This window comes from Diplotaxodon limnothrissa, linkage group LG9 (genome assembly GCF_057381915.1).
Source record: "Diplotaxodon limnothrissa isolate DT_005_m linkage group LG9, D_limnothrissa_male_GT1.1, whole genome shotgun sequence".
NCBI lineage: Eukaryota > Metazoa > Chordata > Actinopteri > Cichliformes > Cichlidae > Diplotaxodon > Diplotaxodon limnothrissa.
In genome coordinates, this window is record NC_140604.1 from 18950233 (window position 1) to 18973888 (window position 23656).

Below are 23656 nucleotides of genomic sequence, written 5' to 3' on the forward strand. Positions count from 1 at the left end.
GCATTTCTCTCCACCCCTGGATTTAACCCCCAAGCTCCAACAGTGACAGCATTTAAATGGATGCGCAGAATCATCACCATGTCTAAATTTGCTGACATGGTTGGAAATACATTCATGTGGTGTAAATGGCTTTGTTCTGTTACTTAGAGATTGTGCCTGTCTGCACACTTTTGATGTTTTAAACAGATTTTTATGCAGTTCACCATCTGGATGTTTTGTTGGTACATTTCCTCAAATTGCCCTTTCATTTCTTAAAAGCTTTTATGTTGCACGTCTGGCTGCTAAAACACATTTTGCAGAATCTGTGCGCCTCATATTCTTCATGTAAAACTATGAAGTAGAAGACAGAGACGCGGTTCTGCAGCAGCATGTCGTGCATCACTACATCACCTTTTGTTTGTGGGTTGCCGCTTTTGTCTCGAGGCTTTGCTTTTGTCCCGGTCGCTGCTCTTGATCTGGCCGGCTGCTTCAGCAGAGCCCGCCCTGGGATACATCACAGTGTAGCGTAACACTGATTTGTCTGGACTGGACCGAAGTCACGATTGTGGGTCAGCATGTTCCTTGTCAGGCACATTAACACAGCACACACACACGTAATGACACACGTGTCCTCTTTTTCTCTCTGCAGTCCCATTTCTGCTGAACGTATCTGCCTCTGACTTGACTGCTGTAATGTGACTCGGGCCTCTCTAGCATCAGACAATAAATCACTCAGATGCGTCTTGTTCTGGGAGGAGGTGACACGTCTCCGGCCACCAGATCGTGCTCACAGTTGAATTGTATTCAAATGTTGTTCTTGAAATGCCAAAATCGCTTGCAGTCAAATAAGAATTTGTAATTCATGGCAGTCTATCATTTGGATAAAGAAAAAAAGCACTGCAGATGTTTATGCGTGTGTATTGTTTATTTCCTTCGTCACTATAGCGACAGCTCTATCAGTGCACGCTTCAAGAGCCGTTGGGCTCTCTATCATTTGAGCCATGTCCTGCTGTTTACTGTGCACTGTTTCCCTTTTCACAGAGCATCACTTTTACCTGCCAGTGTGATCTTTGTAGAAATAAAAACATGTTATTGAGATATTTTGAATTGTCTCCACTGAGTCTTGTTTTCTACCCTGCAGGCGTTTCAGCCCAGCTGACAAATACCCGTCTGAGGAGGAACACCTCAGTGGGAACCCCCTTCTGGATGGCTCCCGAGGTACGGTAAAAGTGGCCTATAAATGCTCCCGCAGCCTCGTCTCTTTCTGCTACATTAGCCTGGAGCAGATCCCAGTGGACCACAGTTAATAATCATCAAAGAGATAACACTGTCAAATACAATGTGCATGGAAAAAGTGAAATGGGCAGCCTCCATCGTTCATCTCTTGTATAATCATGGCTGAGTGCACTGACAGTATGTATAGCTTGTGTAGAGAAGTGGCTGCAACAAAAATTGAGCGTTTTATACCAGTCGTATGTGTTTGAACCTTATTCTTTTTATAGCAGGTTAATGTGACTTTGTGCTGTGAGCTGGGCTCTCAGCTCGGGGTTCTTAACGACTCTCTGACACTGACTGAAAGGCTGTTTCTATATGATAGTGTTTTTCTTGCTTCAGTAATGCATTAGGGTTTTTGCAGTTTTTGTATGCTGTTATCTGTGGCCACTACTGTCAATGTTTATTGACAGCGTTGGAAGCTGTGCTTCCTTTATATTGCAAGTTAGAAGTTCAGTGGTGGTAGGTGAGAGTTTGCACATCAAAGTCTGTTTACAGGTCTTGAGGATGTGCTACTGCGTATTTGAAAAAAACACCTTCTGTGCCTCCAGAGGGATCAGTGTGAAGTCCATTAAACCGCCTCAAGTGTTGTCACTTGCATGGAATAAAAAAATAATGTTTTTCAATAATGTAAAAAGTCAAAATTCAGAATAAATAATTTAATTTTTTCTTTTAAGTTGACTGAGAAAATATTGTAATTCTTTTTAGATAATTCATAACTTAATGAAATTTTTAAAAGCGAAGAAGAGGTGCTCATTACCATGTTATGAATGTTGATGCTGCACAGTTTATTCAACAGAGGCCACTTTGGAACTTCCCTGATGGCACCATGGTTGGAGCACCAGAAAAGCAACAACCTGCTGATCTGAGTAATAAATAATAAATAACTAGAGATACTACTAACACGCAGTCAGAAAATCATGTGTCTAAAATAACAGTAGGAATCAGCTGACATACTGGAATATTATTGGTCCTGAAATTCCTATACTTGTCAGGCTCTAAACATCCCTTAATATCAAGGAGAGCAGGTGAACACACATGTTCCAGCATATTTGGTCTTGTATCCTGTATATTTTGACTTTCATACTCCCCCTCCGAATTGGCTCTCCAGATAAGGGAACACAGTGTGTCTCTGCATTATTAACAAGCAGCCAGGCTGTCCATAAGTCTTTTATAGATGCAAAACACCCCATCATACTTCCAAAGGCTTCAGTGAGAATGACATTCCTGTCAAGACTTCACCATACGGGGAATCGGCTCCTGAAACAATCCACTGCTGTCATGAAATTCAAGCTTAGTTCCTTTAATGGATCAGTACGATTTAACACATTTCATAATGTGCAAAACTGTCTCCATTTTCAGTTTGTGCTGCAGTCTTTGCTGTTTCACTACTGCTCAGCAAATAGTTGGCAAGTGTTTGCAGACAAGTCAGAACTTAGCATGCAAACCACAGGCAACCACGACAATCTGCTAACGACCAAAGCAATCACAAGGAGGTCTCAGTTTACCAAATATAGCAACCAATTTTACTGAGCAACTGCCAGCCACCCCAGTAGGTTTTTAAGGAGTAAGACATTTAAATGGATCTTAGAATGAAACAGGGACAACAAACAAAACACACTGCAGAGCAAAACAGATTGCGTAATGTTGGAAAACAAACTTCAGATGACGTTTGGACTGTGCAGTGAATTGATTCATCATGAAAAAGGCTCGGCAACCCCTAGTGGAGCAACGGCATAGCAGAAAACAGAGATAACCTGAATGTTAGGAGATGCACTTTTAGTCTCTCAGTCAGACACCATTCATTTATTTTTCATTGAACTTGAAGCAAACACTTTTGGAAACCCTCAACAAGTAGAGGAATCTGTTAACCACCCATTTGCACGCTTAACCTCAACACTGATCAAGATTAGATGAGTCATTAGCGGAATTCGTGGGGATGAGATGGGTAAACTTATACTCAGCATACATGATCACCCCAGATCAACTTGCATGTTCACTTCTTAAATCAAAATAGCTTTTACATGAAGTTTGCATGCCGTGCAAATGCAGGGTGCTGCATGACGTGGTGTCGTTAAGGCTTAAGGATTTTAATCTTATTTGTTTAAGATATTTATTCACGAAGGTCTAAGAAAGGGCATTTACCTGAGTGGACTGAGTAGACAAGAAGCACTTGACAGAGCGGAGGTTTCTTCTTTCTAAATATACACTTTGGGGACAATATACAGCGCTGGCTTTATATAAAGTCTACTTCTAAAGAGGATTTGCTTATGTAGGTTTGACTTGGAGGTGAGCTGCATCTTTTCCGCACTGTGTTATACACATGTTGTGTAGATGAGCTTTCTTTTCCAGAATAATTGTGTTTGGTTGTCGCTGTCGAGTTGTGATTTTGGCCGCATTATGTGTCTATATTTGTGTGTTGGTTGGAAATAATTTTGCTGTTTAAAAGTCAGTTTGTCATGTCTTTGCAAATTAGTCTCCTTGAGGACAGATTTAACATTGATTTCTTTTAGTTTTCATTAAGTGTGTTTGCCAGCAACATGACGGAATAATGAAAGTCTTGGGGTTTTGTGGAGTGTGTGTCTTATTGGTTATCTGGTAATGATTTGTCTGGTTTGCATGCATTAGACTCTGCCTGTTCAGAACTAGAAAAACAAATTACTGATTACTGTTAAATGTGTGTATTATATGTGAGTGTGTGGTAATAACAATATGAATCTTGAATGATTCATACTGCTGATTGAGTGCCATACTGCCCGCAGGACAGTGATGATGGACTCTGTGTGTGTGTGTGTGTGTGTGTGTGCGCGCGCGTGCGTGCGTGCGTGCGTGCGTGCGTGCGCGCGCGCGCGCGTGGGTGTGTTCTGCTCACAGCCAATGATAATGACGAAGTTGTTTTGGCTGAGCTGCTGCAGTTTGTTTAGTTCCTTTGTTGTTAGTGCACAACTTTTTAATGACATTTTATATTCTTTCACATTTGTTTGTGTAGAAGCACAAGAAGAAATAAAAAAAAACTTAAATACTGACTTTCAAAGAAGGAAGCAGACCCTGATTTAATTGCTTTACTCGTGATATCTGTAATCAGACATTAGACCACCTGTTATATGTTCTTTATTTCATCATCCCTGCAGGTAATAGCATGTGAGCAGCAGTTGGACTCCACCTACGACGCCCGTTGTGATGTCTGGTCCCTGGGCATCACAGCTATAGAGCTAGGAGATGGAGACCCACCGCTCTCTGACCTTCACCCAATGAGAGCCCTTTTTAAAATACCCAGGTAAACCTGCCATAATTGCATCATATTCTGCTGTGCTGAATGAATTTAAATGATTTGGTTCTTATGACAAATCTGAGCTGAAGGTTGCAAATAAACCAAAAACATGTTGTGCTCTCTTCAAAAATGAGATTGATTCTCAATAAGACATATTTTATGTTTTATCAAACTGGACTCTGCTTCAAGCCTAATGACAGCTTTCCTGCACATGATTAAGTTCTCATATAAATAATTTACTTAATTTTATTTGTACTGCGTTCGCATTTTGTTTATGTAATGTGCTTTTACATTTTTGATATCTTGAAAGGTGCTATTACAGATTAAAGCTATTATTATGCTGTTTTGCCATCCCTGGATTTGATAGAGCTGGTTACTGACTTTGTCAGAGTGATAAAATAATGACTACCCTTTTAATTTGACCCTGTTGTGCATCTTTTCTTTTCTTTTCTTGTTTTGTCCTCTGAAACACTTTTCATGACTTTTTAATTACAGTTTATGGGCTGAGAAAACACAGCTCATTGAAAATGCGAATACAGGCATGAACAGTATTAAGCTTTCAGTCTATATCAGTAAATACATAGATAGTACTCAATATGAGTTTATGGATATTATATTCTGTAGGTTTTAGAACCTAAAATAGTCATAAAAACTAAAGTAACTAAACGAAAACCGTCAAATACACTCTGAAAGAAAATAAAGATAAAATTTAATCAGAAACTACAAGATTATAACCACTCTGCTTCCATTTTTAAAGCTGGAACCATGCATGCAAATAGCCTTTGCCTTAAGATACAGCTCACCCCAGGCAGAAGTAGAATAAGATGATATTTTCTTCACTACCCTGATACGGACCATCTCACAAGACTGGGCATGTTTTCATTATCTGACTCCTCGGCTTGTAAAGATAGCATAATGTATAGCGCTTGCACTGCAATAAAGAAAAGTCCTCTCCTACTTCCAACATAATGATTTGTGCGTCTATACAGACTGTCACCACACTAAGTACAGTCTTTTTAGTTCAAATGGCTTTTTTCTGCTTGCAGGGCTTTATCCATTACATACTCCCTCCCTGGCACTCATCCCAATGATCCTGCTGGGAGGAGGCTGCGGGCACAGCCCCTCTTTCTCTTTGTTTCTACTGTGAGCTGAAGCTGATTTTCTAATTCTTTATCTTCACCTGATTTCAGTGTGAGAGCATTTAACCATCACAGCACAGCTCTTTGTCCATCACTGCCCTGAAACACGCACACGCCTACACACACAGACTGCTGCTGTGTCACGGCTGTCCTGTGTGTTTGCTCTGGGGGTCGTGCTCCAACGGAGCCATCACACAGCTTTCTCACAATCTATGTGACTGCTGCAGCCAGAGCTCCGGGCTCCCTCTTCACACTCCTCACTTCCCTCCGCTCACTACTCTGGCTTCATTTGTCAAGCAGTCTTGGAAAAAGCCATGCTGAGGGCATTAGTTCATCCACTCTCTCTTATTTAGTACACATTTGCCCTACCCCCCAAACAGCAGACCACCGAAGCCATTCCTCATTTTTATTATGATTGTTATAATCCTGATTTTTCTATCAATAACTAGTATGGTTATTTTTATTAGTACAGTTTTACCTACTAATTGAGGCACACAAGAGCTTGACACAATGCATGCAAACATATAATACTATAATGTATTTTATATGCAGTGATGCCATACAAGCCCATGCCGTTTCTCTATTGACGTTTCTTGAGAATTGTCTGCCATATTGGATGTGATGCAACCAACAGTTGTGAGGGAAAATGCATAAAACCTGCTGGTTGGCAAGTTGTTTCTTGAAGATTGCTGGCTGTTGCTGAGTGAAATGGATTGCAAAGCTGGCACTGCATCAAAAACCTCCTTGTGTTTACTACGGTTCCTGCAGCTCCCTGTGGTTTGTATGGAAGGCGCTTACTTGTCTAAAAACTCTCGCAAACCAAACATAAACCAGAAATGGAGAATTTTCGCCTTCGAAGTGAGTCGCAGCTCAGCTCTGCAGCCAACACACTTAAGAAGACGCAAATTTTAACTCTAGATTACTTTGGTAAACAAAGCAGTTGGTATACATGGTTGACTCAACGGCTGCAAGGTGCAAATCAGCCCATCACCCCTCCACCACCGTGCTTGACAGTTATGCTGTGTTTGTGTTTTGCCAAATGTGGAGCTGTGAAACATCTCCACATTGGTCCTGTCTGTCCAAGAACATTGTTCTAGGAAGGTTGTTCCCATTTAGGAAGGTTGGCAACTGTGTTGAATTGATGCGCAGAAGTACTTGTTTCTTTCCTCCTTGGTATTGTGTTAACACAGACCTGAATCCTCCAGACCTGCAAACTAACAAATCTTCTGCTTTCATAGAGAAGATCAGACTTGCTGATGATCATTTAACTAAGTGCATTTGATAAGCAGCACCTGGCTGATACGTTTCCTATTTATTCCTATGGAAGGCTGTACTTAGCACACACAATGTTTCTGCATTTTGATTTCACTTTTGTGTAAATAGTGTAATATGTCATGTGTTGCTCTTCATATGTGGTTGTATTTATCTAACTTTAAGTCCTCCTACGGACCAGATTACTTTCATTACGTACTGATGGATTACCGTTATTTTCAACATGATTGTTATATTTTGCCAATGTATCATGAATTATGAAAAAACATAGGTCTACACTGAAAGGAGTGTGCAATGGAAACATTGTATCATATTTCAACATATGGAGCTGAATCCAAAAAGATAAAGAGTAAACATACAGAGGAACAAGTCCAGTAGTCTTTTACGTTGTTTCCTCATTGCCTTATATTTCAAGGTTCAAGGTTCTTTATTCGTCACCTTGAACCTTGAACCTTGAATTTAAATAAGAAGAGAAAATGAGGACTGCAGAGAAGGACTAAGACAACAGTATATGTATGGAAGCCAAATCTGTGCTCAAAGCTTCGGTCTCTGGAGCGGATAAAAGATTTAAAGTGCTATTATAATTGTGCTCAGGTGTTAATAGCTAAGCTTTCATTTTCATTATGTGTAACAGAGAGGATTTAAACTTGCCTCCAATACTTTACTAAGTGAACTTTTGGCAGGCGAAACTGAACAAATTGCTTTAGCGAACTGGGGTACAAACAAGAAATTATATTTAAAACAGTCCAAGTCCTTGCAGCCTTTATAGTGCTTTAAAAAGTAGCTTTATTATTCAGGTAGCCCAATGCAACTACCCCAAGTTATCTCTGCAGGGCTCTCTTTGTCTTTCGGATAAGAAAAACCCTTTAATGATCACAGTATTAGCTGAACAGCCTGAAAATAAAGGCCTGATGCATTTCCTGTCTATATTGGTTGTGTTGTGTGATAAAAAGGAGACGAATGTCCTCTCATTAGACCAATTATTTGCTGTCAGAGCCAACGTGCGAAAGGCCTCCATGCATTAACAGGCAGCAGTGACTTCGCTGCCGAGTACCTGGAACCCTCTCGTAAAGAGGTACTTAAAGCCGAACAGGGAATCCAATTAGCCGAGTTGTTTTTCTGCTGTGAGGCCTTGTTAAGTTTAACCCCACAACAATGTGTGTATGTTTTCAGGGTAAAGTATTTAAGAAGTTCTGGTTTGAGTCTATACACAAGTTTCCAGCTGCACTGCTCTGATGGCTGAAAGCTACCACTTTTTGCCACCAGAGAAACACCCCTGGATGCCCTCAGTGACGAATCGTCCCAGCCTTCTGTTCTCCACCCTGCCCGCTTAAATCCTATCTCATCTTATCTTTCCATTTATCTTTTCCATTTCTTCCCGTAACAGAAACCCGCCGCCTACTCTCCACCAGCCGGAGCTCTGGTCAGATGAGTTTAATGACTTCATCTGCAAGTGAGTGTGGCTTCTAGTGTTTATCCTTCCTGTGTGAATAATAAATATTTACACAGATAACCCGCTGCTTTGAATATGAATCTGAGAAATGCACTGCACTCCTCTTTCTGCCTCATGCTCGTTCTCCCACCTCACAGATGTCTGATTAAGGACTTTGAGCTGAGACCGAATGTGCAAGACCTGCTCCAGCATGTGTTCATCAAACAGACTGTCGGCAGAGAGAAAATCCTGCAAAAACAATTGATTGAGCTCATTGATCTCAACCAGCAAATTGGAGTGATTGAAAAAACAAGGTATTGTGTCCTTATGGCTTTTGTCTCTATGTTTTTGTCCCGATATCTCGCTGTATGAGCCAAATACTCCCACACCGTAAAGTGTTTGATCGATTTTGATACAAAGCCCATGAAAAACTTAAAATATAACGCCCTTCCTGTCAGCGGTTGTTATATGCTAGGCTGTTGCTTAGCTTTTGCTGACAGTATAATCCAAATTACCCTACTTGCTGGATGTTTTACAAGCCCTGTCATCCTCACACAAAAAACAGGTCAATCCTGTACCGGCTGCACTTGAGCTGTAGGCTCCTTAGCATAAGTTAAAATGTTGCCCTTTAAAGTGAGTTTCTCCCTGTACAGTGATAACATGTCGATCCCGTTTCTGTCATTTAAGCCATCATGGAAAGACAGACAGAAGCTCAGACAGTAATGACAGGTAACTATAGAGGATGCTTTTGTGACGCAGTAGGAGCTTTTATAATTCAGTCAAAGCTCTTGTTATAGTTGTGATTGCACACGTATTTGCCATCAACTGCCACCCTGCCCTTCTTACATCGTTGTCTGTTTTAATGTTCAAATCATGTTATTGTCACTGTTTGTTCTGTTTTATGAGTTTTCATTTATAATACTGTAATGTCATTTGATGCTGTCAGTGGTTATGATATTTACTGTAAATCAATTACAGGAGCTTAAAAGCTCACTTGTGTTCAGCATTACCTATCAGATAAATGATGCTTCAGTAGAGACACAGTGAAATAGGATTCCTGGAACTTGACCCTGGAACGTTTTCAGGGATTGAGCCTCTGACCTTCCGATTTATAGATGACCTGCTTTACCACCTGACCAGCTTAACCTGTAGAAAGGCCATATCCCATAAATGAGGTGTACTTCATACCATGAAAAAATGTTAGAGCTTGAAAATAGAGGACAACTAATTCATGCACATGAAGTAACAACCAACTTTTCTTAAAAGAGTTGGTGTCTGACAGTAACATCATGATGTGTTCTGCCTCACTTTCCCCAAAATAATTATTTTCATATTGATATTTTTGTTTACAGGCAGCATCCACAGCCTTCAGCTACACTCTTAAAACTGTATGTTGTTGAAATCATAGTATAGTAACTAATATTTGACATGAACATTTGAGCGACCTAGCTTAGGTAGTTCTATAGCTCTTTGAAAATGGCACAGAAAGCTAAAATGTGACAGTTTTCCTATTAAAAGTGGATCATCTTGGAATTATTTAAGGATATCTGGTATGGTCAGGCTGGAAGCATGTGGTCAGCTGACATGGAATGAACGTTATGCATACAAACCCCCAAATTACAAAATTACTTGAACCCAATCAACAACACGTAAGTATAAGGAAACATAAGAGTCATGTTGTCTTTCTAAAAGTTAAATAACAATAAAGCTAAAAGCTTGTTCAGTAAATTATGTTCATCACTAAATTTGCTGGTTTCCTGATATCACTTGTCAGTAAATGAACTGACTTGTGGTAATAAGATGATGTTGCAATTCCTACAGTGGGTAATTGGAATCTTGTGGGATTATTTTATTCCCTTGTGCAGATTTAATCTCTTGAAAGACACATTTACTTAACTAGAAAAGATTTGTTTACTAAACTTAAGTCACCCACTTCTGAAGTTTATCCTCCCTGTGGGACTATTTTTGTTTTATTTTATCCCTCTCTGTGTCTACTCTTTCCTTGATTAAAATAGAAGACGCTTGAATAGAGACGCGTCCCTGAGGTTAGAGTCATAGTCAGACCAGTGCGTCCCAGTAAAAGCTCCTCTGCAAAGTAGCGGGGCTTGCAGTTCTAGAAGAATCTGCAAAATTTAACATTCATTTTTTCAGAGCATGCTCACTAAGAGATGTCATTGTTGTGTTCCAGGCATGAGCGTATTCATACCACAAAAGGAAGCCACATGAAGACACAGGACGCAGACGAGGTGGATGACCTCGCCACCCTTGAGGTTCTAGATGAGGTAAAAAAAAAAATGAATTAGGCTTTTTCACACAATTTCTTTTTTCCCCTTCCTGGCTGCACAACATCAGATAACAAGTTAGAGTTAGGATGAAGTCACTGAATGCAGCAAACATTTTCTGGTGAAAAAGAAAAAAACCCAGAGAATTGATGGGAGTTAGAGCTGAAAATCTCTGCCTGTTTTATTTTTCTCCTTGAAAGCATAGGTAGTTTCTATTGAGATACATTTATGAATTTACAGCAGAGTGCTCTGCTCTCTCTCTCTCTTTGCTGATAGAGTTAATGTAGCTCACCCAACAGCCTCTTTCTCTCAGTCACTTTCATCTATTTTTTAATTGCACTTTGGTGTTTAAGTGAAAGGATAACTTGTGCTGGTCTTCACAACCCACACCAAAAATAATGATAGATCAAGTACTGTTTTCTTAACTTACACACCCGTATGTACGCACATATAAGTGGTATTAATAAAATATTAACTTTGTAATTACCTGCTAAGCTCAAACTGCTCTGTCCCAATCAAAATTGGAATCCTGGCACCGCACTTAGCTGGAATAAAATGGAAAAAATTATTTCTTTTATTTTTGCCCTTCTAGATGGTAACAAATACAACAGTTAAAATTTTCATGTATGATATGATGGAGAAAAAAATATTTGGTTTATTTGATAGATAGTGATTAATGCGTTTAAGTTACAAAATGAGTTACAAAAGTATTTTACTTATAACAAGTCAGGTAAATTTAAAATATACACTGTAAAAAGCTGCCAACATGTTGTTCTAACATTAACCAAGAAAAGTCACCACATATTATTTCAATTCTGTTCAATTTGGTTTTATTTATATAGCACCAAACCACAACAGCAGTCACCTAAAGGCACTATATTTAGGGTAAAGACCCTACAGTAATAGAGAAAACCCCAACAATTAGATGGGCCCCTGCGAGCAAGCAACAGTGGGAAGGACAAACTCCCTTTTAACAGGAAGAAACCTCTGGCAGAGCCAGGCTCAGGGAGGAGCAACTATCTGCCACAAAAACAAACAAAAACTCCAAAATGAACATGGCTTTGTTTCCTTTTGCAGAGGAACATATTTTTATGATATGGTGAATTCTGTGTTTATTATATTCAATACTAATACTGTCCGAAGTCCTCTTGTTGCATTGGGTGTTGGGGTGGCTGTAGCTCAGGTGGCAGAGCAGGTCAGCCACTAACCAGAAGGTCGGTGGTTTGATCCTAGGCTGCTCCAGTCAGCATGCCAAATATCCTTGGGCAAGATACTAACCCCATGTTGCTCTCCGATGCATCCATCGGAGTGTGAATGTGTGTGAATGGTAGACTACTTAGCACTTAGGTCAGAAAAAAGTGCTTGTGTGAATGGGTGTGATTGGGTGAATGAATTAGTTGTATAAAGCACTTTGAGTGCTCAGACAGAGTAGAAAAGCGCTATATAAGAACAAGTCCATTTACCATTGGACAAAATAGCCAATATTTGAGTGATTAAACAACTAGTTTAGAAATGATAATCAAAAATGAACACTGATTGAACGTTTACTGCATCTACTGTGATATATTTGTATTTAAGCGCTGTTGAAGGTACACTATGTCACATTATGACATTTAGCATCATTTTTCCTAATTGCCCATTCTGGTCTTTCAAGAACCAAAACAAAACAAAGCAAAAATACACAGCAGCATCTTTGACAGAAAGAACATTTGGAACAATTTATCAAATCTGAGGGATGAACTGACATATTGAATGAGTTGCCAGCGGATATTTCCACCCATCCTTCAAGCTGAAATGGGCTGCTGGTTTGATGGGAACGTTGGCATAAACTAAACTTCTGTGGGTTGTTTTTTTTGTTTTTTTTTCATAAATATAGTTCTGACTGTCATTTAGCAAGCATCTCATACTGATATTTATTGTCTTTGTTTATTTTTTTCCAGAACACTGTCGCAGATCAGCTTCAGAATCGCTATGGAAATGATCAAATTTACACATATGTGGGCGACACCCTCATTGCAGTCAATCCTTTCCATACAATGGAGATATACACGCCTGAGGTCTGTGGAGATAAATAGACCTTTGTTTTATTTGGATCTGTGTTCTTTCCGTGTACATGCATCTCTACATTTGGTCAATAATGCAGTGAATGTAGCCTGGCATAGCTCATTAGAGCCTCTGCAGTTCTTCAGTCTGCTGCATCCCATTTGGCTTCAAACAGTGCACACACATTTTCACAGATACTACCGCTGTTTTTCTGCCTCGTCCATAACTCAGTGGCTCTATTTTCCTCTCAATTATCATGTTTTTGCCTCAAGTTTGTTGCTAATTGAGAGATTATTACAAATCCGCTTTGTAAAATCATTAATTTAGTTTTCTAAAAATATCTATTTTGTTGTATTCATTACACTCTTGAGCACGTCTTTAACAAGCTTTTATCTTTTTCTCCCTCTCTTCATAGCACACTAAGATGTACATAGGAGCTAAGCGTACAGCTAACCCACCACACATCTTCGCTGTGGCTGATACTGCCTACCAATCTATGGTTTCATACAATGCTGATCAGGTAATAAGCTCTTCAGTTATTACAAACTGTTTGAGTTTACTTGTTTAAGTGCTGTTCCACATGATGCCAGAGCAGCAGTTTGACAACACAGACCCTAAAAAAAACAGAAACCAGATACCAGAAAGTACCAAAAGCAGGTTCTGTTTTTTTAATTTTTTTCATTTATTCATTTTTTGCAGGGTTGGGGGGATTTTGTGCGTGATTTTGTGTGATGCTAATAATGCTAAATCTAGTTTGCTAGGATGGTTAGCATGGTGTGTCTATTATTCGATATTGGAGAATTGGCAAGTGAATTAAGGCCTTTTGATTGGATCGTCTTTGGGGAAATTCAAGTACATCCTTTCTAAGAAAGAAAGTTTGCACAAGACTCTGAACAGTACTGTGAAAAATTAAGTACACCCCACGATTCAATAGCTTGCAGAGCCAGTAGCTGTGGTCGAGCTTTAGCCCACTCTTCTTTACAGTGTTGTTTCAGTTCATTGAGGTTTGTGGGCATTCATTTATACACAGTTCGCTTAATATCCTGCTACAGCTTTGCAATCTGGTTCAGGTCTGGGCTTTGACTGGGAAATTTCAAAAACTGATTATTTTCTTTTTCAGGCGTTCTGTAGATTTGCTAGTGTGCTTGGGATCATTGTCTTGCAATATGATTTTATTGTTAATAAAGCTAATAATATAATATGCCTGTCCTATATGGACTCTGTATTTGAATTTTCTTTGTAAAAGAAAGCCAGTATGTTGATTCTCTCTCCACTGTCTGCATTCAGTGACATATTTTAGTGACAATGGTAGTTAAGCTGTTAATAACATTATTAATATTATTCGCGTTTAAGCCTCAAAGCCTTTTTTGTTGACACCACAGGAGTCAGAGTGCATATATAATTAAATGTGACTCAAGTGACTTCTTGTGTGCAGTGTATTGTGATCAGTGGGGAAAGTGGAGCAGGGAAAACAGAGAGTGCTCATCTGCTGGTGCAGCAGCTAACGGTTCTCGGGAAGGTGAGTCATGAAATCCAACCAGCACAACGCTTGATCGTTTGGTAGATATTCTGTTAACGCAGTTTGAAGATCTTGTAATGAGTTCGTTGGTGCTGCAGTTAGTGCCAGTCATGATATGAAGGCTAACTAAAAAGGAAATGTCATTTCTCTTGACCTTTTTTGTATTTATATGAGCAGATTATAGGAAGTGGTAGTGCTACTTGTCATAGTGTAACACTTACTTTTTTTTTTTTAATTAGTCCCCCATACTAAAGTGGAATATTTTGTTTAGGCCAATAACAGGACACTCCAGGAGAAGATCCTGCTGGTCAACAGCTTGGTGGAGGCATTTGGAAATGCCTGCACTGTCATCAATGACAACTCCAGCCGCTTCGGCAAGTACCTGGAAATGAAGTTCAACGGTGGTGGAACAGTGGTCGGAGCACAGATATCCGAGTATCTGCTGGAAAAATCCAGAGTTGTCCACCAGGCGATGTAAATATCACTTCCTGTTTCTTGTGTTGGTCCCGGTTTTGACTGTTATTACCTTCATTTGAGAGTGACATTCATAGAAAAATACAAATAATCTCTCTGTTCATTTTCTGAAAGAACATTGCCATGAAGGTTATTATTCTGCCCGCTTTCCACGGATCAGCGGATAATAGATTGTCTCTTTTTCTTGCTCTCTTTCACATCTGCTTTTTCATTTGAAACTGGTGGCATTTGCTTTCACCTGCATTTCACTCGGTCCATCATTTCTTCTTATCGTGTGTCTGGGGAGCAGACCGGGTCAAGTGGAAGGGCTAGCTTATTTCCTGTTGGATCAAAGATTGTGGTCTTGCGTGTGTCTTTAGTGGAACTTCAAAGACACACTCAAGTACTGCATTGGAAAACAGACACATGTCAGAGAGGGCTCGATTAGGCCGTACATTGTATGAATATTTAGTCTGTTAATGGCTGTCGTATTTGGGTTAATAGAACACAGGGTGAACTCTTATGTTTTCATGAATTAATCTTTATTCACATGTTGCATATTTTGTTACCCCTGCAAGATAATTTTCAATTGCTTCATTATGGATATATTTTAATGACACACACACACCTGAAATGATTGTTGATGCTTTCCGATGGGATTTGGTGACAGTATCCTGAATCAAATTTAGTTTGATTATCCTGTTGAAACAAAAATGGCTATTTACTAATGGATTTAGCAAAAGATTAGACAGGTTTTCCTTCACCATATTCATGATTAATATAAATTTAAGCTTAAATTTTATTCATAATAAACAACCAAAGGCATTCAGTGTTCATCATCATTCATCTATGCTTGTAATTTATTTCATAAAGTCTTACAATTTGTGTTACTGGTGGAAATACAACTTGGTTTTGAATTTAAAGAAGGATCGTCAGCCTTCTTTATTCAAACGAATATGGGAAGGCGTAGGATTGTTTGCAGATTATATTAGTTTGTCTGTTTTTCCTCCAAATTCCAAAACTATGACATCACAACAATGGGATTGGTCAGTAGCAATGTTGATCCTGGACACTATTAACATGATGCAGGAGTAACACCAACATGGAGATATCAGATAACTCAGGTTTTTAAAAAGCTGGAAACATGTTAACTAACTATTCCTGTGCATATTTTAGCATTGATCATGTTTATTTTGTTAGAAATTTTCTTAAGAAAACAAAACTGGAGTCATGTTAATCATGTGGCGAAAACATTTACCTAGCATGTCTCCTTTTCAGGAATTTGATTTCCACTATATGTGCGTGTTTCCACAGGGGGGAGAGGAACTTCCACATCTTTTACTACATTTATGCTGGTCTGGCTGACAGGAAGAAGCTAGCCCACTACAAGCTCTCTGACAGCAAAACACCTAAGTAGGTTTGACATTCCTTAGCAATTCCCAAAACACTGTTATCTGCGTCCCATGCTGCAAACTCCCAACTTCCAGAGACCCCAGTGGTTCCTTTTTGTTTTGCAGGTATCTGTATCACGAGAACATTAAACTTGGGCCTGACATAGTGAACAACGCTTCCTACAAGGAGCAGTTTGATGCAGTCGAGCAGTGTTTCAAAGTCATTGGATTCACCCTGGAGGTATAAACTGATGTATTCATTACTGGGCCACAGGTTTAGCAGTATAACCTTGATCCCAGTGTTCACACTGACTTGTTCTCACTCTTCCCCATTAAAGTCACTCTATGTAAAAATAACATGTAAACAATCTTACTAGCTATAGCACCAGTATTGCTGGCATTTCAGAATCAGTGTGATCATGCCGGCTTCTTGTCTTGTATATGGCTTGTGATGGAACATAAAGCTGCAGGCACATGTAGGCAATCAGTTCTTGACATTGTGAAAACCTAATGAGGCTCAAAGTACTGATTGCTCTTGGGATCTCCACATCAATAGTACTTGTGTTATAATCACTTGGTAGTGCTATTTTACTGTGTCGTTTTGTCGTCCATGAAATGCACTTCAAGCTGATCCCTTAATATATGTGCTGCAGGTGAATTAGTGTTTTGTTTTTGTTTGTTTGTATTGTTTGTAGATTTAAGATTTTAACAAACTGTGCCCTTTTTTGGTCTGTTTGAACTGCTTTCATAGTTCAAAATAATAATTGAGCCACCTATTTTCGGATTGGCTACTCCTCGCAAACAGAAGGTTTAAACAGCAGGTGGGTGGAGCTTCTGTGCTCAAAGCTAGAGCTTTGAGTCTGAGCTGAGGTGACCATATTAGGGATAGTTGCACACACTGATACATGTTTCCATACAAACTGTATTTGTTCTAATTTTTGCAGGAGCTCGGAAATGTTTACAGCACACTGGCTGCCATCCTCAACTCTGGGGACATTGAGTTTTCTCCAGTTGCCTCAGAGCACCAAACAGACAAGAGCAACATCTGCAACATGTCTGTCTTGGAGAACGGTAAGAAAAGAGAGAGAGAAGCACAGTGCATGATGACAGAAAACCAAATATGACTCTGAATTTCCTCTGCTACACCCCCTTCATCCGCCTCCCTCTTTTGCTAACCATCATTAACTCTGCAGGAGTCCTCCATGTTTAGATAAATACAGGAAATGATTTGGTTAAATCAATTACCCAAGACTGCATTAGTACATAAAAATCATTAAGAAGCATACATTTGTAATGGTTAGATATTATAATGCATGCTTTGCATTATATTTTCTGAATTCAAACACCTGTTCTGAATGGTAATTTAGAAAACAACATAGATGCGGCCTATTAATTGAATGAATATTCTCCTGCTCAGTCAGAATGAGGCTACATATTGCATAAGATGTGCTGCTTTGAGTAAACTCCACACTATAAATGCTAACTTTTATCCCCTTCCTTATCTCATGTCACCTCAGTGGCATCTCTGCTTCGTATCCGCTCAGACGAGCTGCAGGAAGCCCTGACCTCCCACTGTGTTGTGGCCCGCGGAGAGACGATCGTCAGACCCAACACAGTGGAAAAAGCAGTGGAGGTGAGGGACGCCATGGGTAAAGCTCTCTACAGCCGCCTCTTCAACTGGATTGTCAACCGAATCAACGCGCTGCTGCGGCCTGACAGCCAAGGGTAAGATGGGGGGGCAGAGAGTGTAACGGTGTGTTTGGTTGTCACGAATGAGGTCGTCTGACAAAGTTCCTGCTTTTGGATTAAAATAGATACACAACTAGATTCACTGCCAAGTCTTTAAAACTGCAGAATATACTTTAAAATCTACTTGCGTACATATTACATCGAGTATAGTGAGCATCACTATACTCGTGAGCATCACTATACTGGTTTAAGTTGTAAAAGAATTAATGAAGTGTCAAAACACAAAAAAAACCTGTACATTTGAGATGTTAAAACCAACAGTTTAACAGTTTTAAACATAAAAAGACTATTAATTCTTTCTAACGTTTAAATGATGTCTGTCTACTAACATCCTCTCAGCTGAAGTGCTAAAAATTGCACTTCCGCTAATGGCCACTAGAGGCTCATTCTAGAAGCCTCTAGAGTCATACACTCCATGCCCAGTTTTCAAGCAGAAATAAACATTTCTGCAGCCTGCTACAAATTTCTCTTTTGCTATTTCTAGCTAATTTACACCTTTATGACAGATGTATGTTTGTAAATTAAAAAAAAAAAACTCAAATAATAAAATATTTTAAGGCTTTAAGTTTTACTTTTTACATTATTTTGTTCATTTTGAATTATTTTCTCAAAAGTCTGAATGAGTAAGTTTAAATTTTGACAAAAAATAATCTGAAATTTTGACTTGCTGTATGGATGGGGAAAAAAATCAGTGGCAGATAAGCTTCCAACTAAATATCCAAGACCTTTTGCTTTTTACACAAGTAAGAATCATAACTTAAAAATAAGAAAAGTATATGAGTGGTCAGCTAGAGTAGAGAAGTGCAAAATAAGAACCAGTCCACTTACCATTTAAGTGTCAGGCTACCAGAACAACATAGCCATCCCTAGCACCACACGGTTAGCTATTCTATGAATGCATTTAAAGATTTAACATTTTATCCTTGTCTTCTCCAGAGAGGACGACAAGGGCCTTAACATCGGCATCTTGGACATATTTGGTTTTGAAAACTTCAAGAAGAACTCTTTTGAGCAGCTCTGCATCAACATTGCCAACGAGCAGATCCAGTTTTACTTCAACCAGCACATCTTTGCGTGGGAACAGGTAAAGTTCAGCCCACAAACCTCACACCAGCATGCCCCCCAGCCTGTCACTGAATTCAAATAACACTTTCTCAGAACGTGAATCCCTCCTGAACAGCTCTCTGTGTGCAGTTTTCACCTTGGTTCTAACTCATTTCCATCTAAATTGAGATAACATGTCATCGTTTGTCAGTCTGCATTTTAAAAGAGATGGCAAGGGTAAAATATGCTGCTGTCTTTATTCACGGCAGAATGAGGTTCTCTGTTCTCCCCTCGTGCAGTCTCGTGAGAGGGTTTTGCCTTTGGGGGGGGTCAGAGAATGGTTTGCCAATGTTAAATGATTTGGAGTCACCCATTGGGAGGTGTTATAAATCATTCTAAACGAGGGTCAATTAAGAGTTGAAGACACTTAGTGCTGGACTTAAATTCACTCTTGGGTATTGTTGGAACCAGGCCCAGAAATATATTGTCCTATGCAACCATCATATGTATATCCAGAGCATAAGGGAAATGTACGGTGCTGTGAGATTAATAGTTCTACATAAATAAGGCAGAATTAAAGGATTGCTGTATGGTAAGGTTTTATCAGCAGTGCATTTACTCCGCTGCCCTCATGTTTTCATGTATGTTTATGCGTGTGGTTGCATATTGTCCCAATCTATCTGCATCCATGCTGATTTTTTTTTCTGCTTTACTTCATTTTCTTCACAGTGGCACTTCATGCTCGAATAAGCAGATTGATTTGATATTGTTTGTTCCCATTTTGACCTGTTCTCCGTGGAGTAGAAGTCCCTGGTGATGTTGCTGAGTCATAGTAGCAGCTCTGAGTCAGCCTGATGTGATCAGGTTTGCTCACTTTGCCCTGCAGATCAGATTTATCAGAGCCGAGTTAAGAGGAGATAAAAGACAACAAATCAACATCGTTGATTTAATATAGTTATGTCCATAAACAGCTGTTTTGGGGCAATTTATGTAGGTAAATTTCTAGACGCTTTTATTTTAAAAGGTCAAGCCTTTGTGAACGCTAAAGCGTGACATTAAAGAAATAAAACCGAGGATATAAAACTGTACTGCTGTTTAATGGATCTTAAAGTGCATTTGGTATTGTAAGACAAGATTTCACTCATGCAGAAATACGGCTTTATTATTAAGGCAGCAGCATTAATAGCATCTTAGTATCAAGGAGATCAAGGAGTAATGACTATTGACAATGTATAGTAACCCAGTCCTAAAGGCTGTCCTGTGACAGTGAATATGTGTCATTAACCAGAGATCAGAAAAGCTACAGTGTCTTGCTAGGATTAGGAGATTAACCTTGGAATTAGTTTGATATTTAGAGCCAACTGGAGAGATCAGCATTCCATGAAAGGTTATTCACTTGTTCATAATTCATTCTAACATGTTATCATATATTAGGGTTAGCTAAAGGAATCCCAAACACACTTCTACTCCACGGAGAAGTTGATTTGACATCTTATTTGGACCTTTTTATTTGGTAACATGAAAATCGATGGAAAACTTAAGAAACTCAGGCTTTCATCAAGCTGTTGGAAGGTGTTTTGACCCATGAAAGGAGGCCATTAAAGACATTACATCACAAGTGCTTATTTCCACTCCTGTGCAGGATGAGTACCTGAATGAAGAAGTTGATGCTCGGATGATCGAGTACGAGGACAACCGGCCACTCCTGGACCTGTTCTTGCAGAAGCCCATGGGGATGCTGTCACTTCTGGATGAAGAGAGCCGCTTCCCGCAGGCCACTGACCAGACACTCGTAGGTGAGCTGCTCAGATTTCAATAGAGAAATGTTTGTTTTATTTGCTTTATTATTTATGTTATCATGTTTTGAGTTTGGTAACCTCGGTAACCACAACTTCCTGTTAGTGCAGGGGCTGATTACATATGAGGTGTTAATCTAACTTTTCTCCAACTACAGTGGGGCAAAAAAGTATTTAGTCAGCCACCGATTGTGCAAGTTCCCCCACCTAAAATGATGACAGAGGTCAGTAATTTGCACCAGAGGTACACTTCAACTGTGAGAGACAGAATGTGAAAAAAAAATCCATGAATCCACATGGTAGGATTTGTAAAGAATTTATTCGTAAATCAGGGTGGAAAATAAGTATTTGGTCAATAACAAAAATACAACTCAATACTTTGTAACATAACCTTTGTTGGCAATAACAGAGGTCAAACGTTTACTATAGGTCTTTACCAGGTTTGCACACACAGTAGCTGGTATTTTGGCCCATTCCTCCATGCAGATCTTCTCGAGAGCAGTGATGCTTTGGGGCTGTCGCCGAGCAACACTGACTTTCAACTCCCGCCACAGATTTTCTATGGGGTTGAGGTCTGGAGACTGGCTAGGCCACTCCAGGACTTTCAAATGCTTCTTACGGAGCCACTCCTTTGTTGCCCGGGCGGTGTGTTTTGGATCATTGTCATGTTGGAAGACCCAGCCTCGTTTCATCTTCAAAGTTCTCACTGATGGAAGGAGGTTTTGGCTCAAAATCTCACGATACATGGCCCCATTCATTCTGTCCTTAACACGGATCAGTCGTCCTGTCCCCTTGGCAGAAAAACAGCCCCATAGCATGATGTTTCCACCCCCATGCTTCACAGTAGGTATGGTGTTCTTGGGATGCAACTCAGTATTCTTCTTCCTCCAAACACGACGAGTTGAGTTTATACCAAAAAGTTCTACTTTGGTTTCATCTGACCACATGACATTCTCCCAATCCTCTGCTGTATCATCCATGTGCTCTCTGGCAAACTTCAGACGGGCCTGGACATGCACTGGCTTCAGCAGCGGAACACGTCTGGCACTGCGGGATTTGATTCCCTGCCGTTGTAGTGTGTTACTGATGGTGACCTTTGTTACTTTGGTCCCAGCTCTCTGCAGGTCATTCACCAGGTCCCCCCATGTGGTTCTGGGATCTTTGCTCACCGTTCTCATGATCATTTTGACCCCACGGGATGAGATCTTGCGTGGAGCCCCAGATCGAGGGAGATTATCAGTGGTCAAGGTCAAGGTCAAGGTCAGATTTATTTATATAGCACATTTCCAACAGCCGATGCTGCACAAAGTGCTTAACAATAACAATAAAATTAAAAACTACAGTGTAATACAATAATAACAATAGAAACAATAAAATAGAAGAATTGAAACAATACTAACTAATTCAGATAAATCCAAAATGCTTGGGTCATAATGTGTTAAAAGCCAGAGCGTAAAAGTGTGTCTTTAGTAAAGATTTAAATTGCTCAAGAGTTTGAGCAGATCTAATATTAAAGGGGAGACTATTCCAGAGTCTGGGACCTGCCACAGAGAAGGATCTATCACCACGAGATTTGAGGTTAGTCCGTGGAATGGACAACAATAGTTTTGAACTAGATCTCGTGGGTTTTCCTGGAGCATAGGCAGAGAGGAGCTCTGACAATGTATGTCTTCCATTTTCTGATGATTGCTCCCACAGTTGATTTTTTCACACCAAGCTGCTTGCCTATTGTAGATTCAATCTTCCCAGTCTGGTGCAGGTCTACAATACTTTTCCTGGTGTCCTTTGAAAGCTCTTTGGTCTTGGCCATGGCGGAGTTTGGAGTGTGACTGTTTGAGGCTGTGGACAGGTGTCTTTTATACAGATGATGAGTTCAAACAGGTGCCATTCATACAGGTAACGAGTGGGGGACAGAAAAGCTTCTTACAGAAGACGTTACAGGTCTGTGAGAGCCAGAGATTTTCCTTGTTTGAGGTGACCAAATACTTATTTTCCACCCTAATTTACAAATAAATTATTTACAAATCCTACCATGTGAATTCATGGATTTTTTTTTCACATTCTGTCTCTCACAGTTGAAGTGTACCTCTGGTGCAAATTACTGACCTCTGTCATCATTTTAAGTGGGGGAACTTGCACAATCGGTGGCTGACTAAATACTTTTTTGCCCCACTGTATACACTCTGATATTTTGCTTTGTCCCAGAGCAAGATAACAAGTGTGGTTGAGTTGTGGTGATCATTTAGGTTGTAGCTCCAAAACGATGACCACACAGTGACAGATGTTTAAAGTTGGCTGCTGTGACGGTTTCACAGTCAAATATAGCTTGGAACAAAATTTTGATAATATCAGAAATTTAGGTTGACCCTCTCACAAGCTTGGCTGCTGCTGTGCCCTACATATACTATACTATAGATTTATATGATATTTATATGATATTATAACTTGAATCTGGGGTGTGTAGGGACCTTCGGATGGCCTTGGGTGTTTGGATAATTAACTCATGCAGTCTGATATTTTAGAGAAATTTGAAGGTAATCTCAAGACAAAAAGCTTCTGGAGGCCAATGAGGGTTGACCTGGGCTTTGGGATTCACCACTATGCTGGAAAGGTAATTTAACATTTAATTCTAATCATAAACTGAAGCTGTTTGGCATTTGCTATTCATATCTTTCTTTATACCTCTCTACCAAACCTTAAGGTGATTTACAATGCCGCGGGCTTCTTGGCCAAGAACAGAGAAACCCTTCCAGCTGACATTATCCTGCTGCTGCGGTCGTCGGAGAATGAGCTCATTCGCAAGCTTGTCACTCACCCCCTCACCAGAACAGGTGAAGCAGACACAACCGCTCTTTGTGAATGAAGTTAAAATCAAGTTAAGAAAGAAAGGTAGAAGGTGAAAAGCTCCAACTTTTGCTTCAATTACTTGAAAACGGTGCAGAAATAAAATGACAGGCCATTCTTAGCCTGTTTAGCTTCCTCCTCTGTTCACGTTCACTGACTTGATCAGCAGT

The 23656-nt window shown here is 39.8% G+C and overlaps 1 protein-coding gene across 4 annotated transcripts in view; it reads left to right on the forward strand.

The window, feature by feature from the left end:
• Positions 1–23656, forward strand: part of myo3a (myosin IIIA) — a 67019-nt gene that overhangs the window by 19783 nt on the left and 23580 nt on the right. For 3 of the 4 annotated variants that reach the window (XM_085362070.1, XM_085362071.1, XM_085362069.1), the window contains exons 5-22: positions 1121–1197; positions 4383–4528; positions 8321–8386; positions 8524–8679; positions 9053–9094; positions 10554–10647; positions 12588–12704; positions 13106–13210; positions 14126–14209; positions 14481–14683; positions 15977–16075; positions 16180–16294; positions 16998–17124; positions 17571–17778; positions 18739–18886; positions 20489–20642; positions 23165–23253; positions 23344–23473. In XM_085362070.1, coding sequence (XP_085218196.1) covers positions 1121–1197; positions 4383–4528; positions 8321–8386; positions 8524–8679; positions 9053–9094; positions 10554–10647; positions 12588–12704; positions 13106–13210; positions 14126–14209; positions 14481–14683; positions 15977–16075; positions 16180–16294; positions 16998–17124; positions 17571–17778; positions 18739–18886; positions 20489–20642; positions 23165–23253; positions 23344–23473 — 2160 coding nt within the window. The remainder of the gene's footprint in view (positions 1–1120; positions 1198–4382; positions 4529–8320; positions 8387–8523; positions 8680–9052; positions 9095–10553; positions 10648–12587; positions 12705–13105; positions 13211–14125; positions 14210–14480; positions 14684–15976; positions 16076–16179; positions 16295–16997; positions 17125–17570; positions 17779–18738; positions 18887–20488; positions 20643–23164; positions 23254–23343; positions 23474–23656) is intronic. The other variant, XM_085362072.1, reaches the window with a different exon arrangement.